At 32.8% G+C, this 3130-nt stretch overlaps 1 protein-coding gene across 1 annotated transcript; it reads right to left on the bottom strand.

The window, feature by feature from the left end:
* Nucleotides 1-7: 7 nt before the first annotated feature.
* LOC106119639 (protein MON2 homolog) lies at nucleotides 8-3105 on the bottom strand (the record flags this gene model as incomplete). Its single annotated transcript, XM_013314697.1, has 7 exons — nucleotides 2978-3105; nucleotides 2448-2630; nucleotides 1965-2094; nucleotides 1457-1557; nucleotides 577-702; nucleotides 419-498; nucleotides 8-85 (listed from the first exon to the last, which is right to left on the bottom strand). Coding segments are annotated over exons 2-7 (557 nt in total), but the record flags the coding sequence as incomplete, so codon positions are not given.
* Between the last annotated feature and the right edge of the window lie 25 nt (nucleotides 3106-3130).

The following is a 3130-nucleotide window of genomic DNA, read 5'->3' as shown; positions in this document are numbered from 1 at the left end:
CGGCCGCTCGGGCGCCGGGCTGCCCGCCCCCGCCGCGCCCGCACTCGCCCCCGCGCCCGGGATGTGCAGCGCAGTGAATGCAGCTCTATTACAAATACCAATACAGTCGAAATTTGAATATCTTGTTTGAATTTATTACATAAGGTAAATACAACTTTAAACCTTGACAATAAAGTTGATATTCGAATGACACTTGTTTCACGGGATAATAGAATACTCTACTAACCATGAGTTTCTAAGACCAAAATCTCTTAAAATCTTTATAACATTGCTATCTCTGTCAAAGATAATGAAAGGGATGATGATATATTTGACAAAAAGATTTTGCTCTCAAAAACCCACACTAAGACTGTTGTTTGTTTAGCACATTTATAATAGGAAATAATAGATATAAAGGGTGTTACAATTTTCATATTACCTGTGTTTGACATTTGGTGAGAATAGCCTTATTATGAGAGCACAAACATGCTCTTTGAGTAGAAATCTAAATTCTTGAATCTGAAAGCGAAAAACCAACACATTTTCATTTTCAATTCCATCTTAATAAATATAGAAAGTTCTAGAAATGATCCTCACTTTAAAGAACACTTCGGAGAAATCAGTCAGCACAGTATCGAGCAGCTCCAGACCGAATGTCTTTGGCACATCAGATATACCGACCAACCAATGCGCAGCATCACCGTTTATTAATTGTATTATATCCTTGAAGAAAAAAAAAAAAACAAATGAAAAAACTTTAACATATAATTCTAATTACAAAATACCACAACAAATTGTTTAATGTATTTTTGATGTTATTCAAAAATAATCTTGTCATCTGATAATACAAAATTCTTCAAGATAACAAGCCTTTTTGTTGTAATTAAGAATACACCTATTTATACTTTATAAAGTACTAGCGGACCCGACAGACGTTGTCCTGTCTACACGTCTTTAATTTGAATAAATTAATATGAAGTTAATATTTGATGAAAATTGTGAATCTAAACCATTCCCAGATCCCCTTGAACACACACAAAAAATTTCATCAAAATCGCTCCAGTCGTTTGAGAGAAGTTCAGTGACATACACACTCACAGAAGAATTATATATATAAAGATTTCATAATATTTTTATGTGTACAGTCAGCCGCATAAATATGTATATGTTCACAATGCTTCAGAAACTTGTATATCCCTTCAATTTCGAAAATATGTATGCAATATGTATACATATCCGTCTATATTCTTTCGACCATAAATACATACTAATGTTGAATCCCAAAGATGGATGGATGGATGGATGTTTCTTACTAAATATCTCCAGAACGGCTAAACGGATCTCTATGCTCTAGATATAGATCATAGTCTGAAAGAACACATAGGCCACTAATTAAGTTTTTTTTTTGTGGACGACAACTATGGTTTACTTATTTATGCAGCTGACTGTACATACTAGTCCTTGAAGTAGTACTTACTTGCAATATAAGATATGCGTCAGTTGCACAAGGCTTCAGTTCTTTAGGCGCTTTTGTATTTGTTTGTAATCTCACATCTGCGGGATTCACTTTCAATTTACCTTTAATAGAAAAAAAAAAGGTAAAGTACAAGAAATTCATAATCTTACTACTAATAATGCGAATGTTTGGATGTATGTATAGAAGATAAAAGGTATCTTCAAAATAATGAAACTGAACTCTGAAATTTGCTATAAATATGGAACACAGGCTAAGTATGATCCCAGAAATATATAGGGTTCCCTTATTTACTTGATAATTCTACGACAGTTCGACCTATTTCAAAGAAATTTAACGTAAATTAATATTAATTAAAAAAGAAGAAACAAGTATGTTAGATTCCGACATATTAATTTAGCTTCTTCTTCTCTTCTGTAGTTAAACATAACTATCTTTGAACTATACCATAAAATATCCTTAAATCCCATACAATGACAAAGATCATTTAATTATCTTATAATAATATTACCATCAGCCTCAGCAAGAGCACGTTCAAACACAAGTGCAACAAGCTGCCGCACAGTAGCTGCTGCTGCATGACTGGTGCTGACATCACGCGCTTCACTGGCAGACACCGTGCGCATACACATCACCATTGTCTGTAAATATATCTTACTAATATTATAAATGCAAATGCTAACATGGATGTATGGATGTTTGTTTGAAGGTATCCCCGGAACGGCTGCATGGATCTCATTGAAATTTGGCAAGGATGTAGAACATAGTCTGAACAAACACATAGGCTACTTATTAAGTTTTTTTAAAAATTCAGTATGGAAGGAGTCGCGGAAAATTGGTATTAGAGACAAATCTTATGAGCAATATTTAATTGTTAGTTTAATAAGCAAAATTATCATCAATTTTTTAGTCAAAGTTTATATAAGTTTGTTTAAATATCCTCCTTATTAAAAAGAATATATAATATACAAAATATAATATAATTTGCTCTCACTCTTGCTAATGTATCTCCGTGCACAAGATCAGATGTGGTCATCAAAAGTGCAGCAGTCTGTAGTAGCTTCAGCTCCAGCACTCCTGCCTGACCGAGATTGTACAAGCAATCCACCACATGTCTGGCTCCCTTTGCATCAATCCCTTGCTGAGCTATTAAACGCTGTATTGTGCCCAGACAGAACTGGAAAATTGTTTACAATAGAGTTAAATAAGTAACCTGAGATGAAAAACCCCATTTGAAATTTCTTTTTTTTTTTTCAAAGATAATGATTGGGATGATGTTATGTAGCATTTTATACACAGATTTTTGTGTCAGAAACCAATGGTTAGTTATATAAATTTTATTCAAAACACTCTGTATTGCTAAGTGTAAGATTATTGGTATATTTATGTTTGTTTGTTCTTACATATACATGACATAATTTACTAAGAAACCATAATGACTTCTGATTTGAGTAAAATACATAAAGTATTATGTAAAATCATTTTAAAAATTCAGCTAAATTAAAAATGATTATTTATGTTCACCTTGATAATTTTTATATCTTTTGATTCACACCCTTGCACTAAGGGATATAGTATTTGATTCACTACTCCATACAATGATGCTTGTGGATTATTTGAAGCAAGGGCTAATTTCTCTATAGCCTCATCACATGCCTGAAAAAAAACAAATTATAA

This window comes from Papilio xuthus, unplaced genomic scaffold, assembly GCF_000836235.2.
Source record: "Papilio xuthus unplaced genomic scaffold, Pxut_1.1 DF829137.1, whole genome shotgun sequence".
Classification (NCBI taxonomy): domain Eukaryota; kingdom Metazoa; phylum Arthropoda; class Insecta; order Lepidoptera; family Papilionidae; genus Papilio; species Papilio xuthus.
The sequence above is the reverse complement of the archived record's forward strand: the minus strand, read 5'-3'. Positions and strand labels throughout refer to the sequence as shown.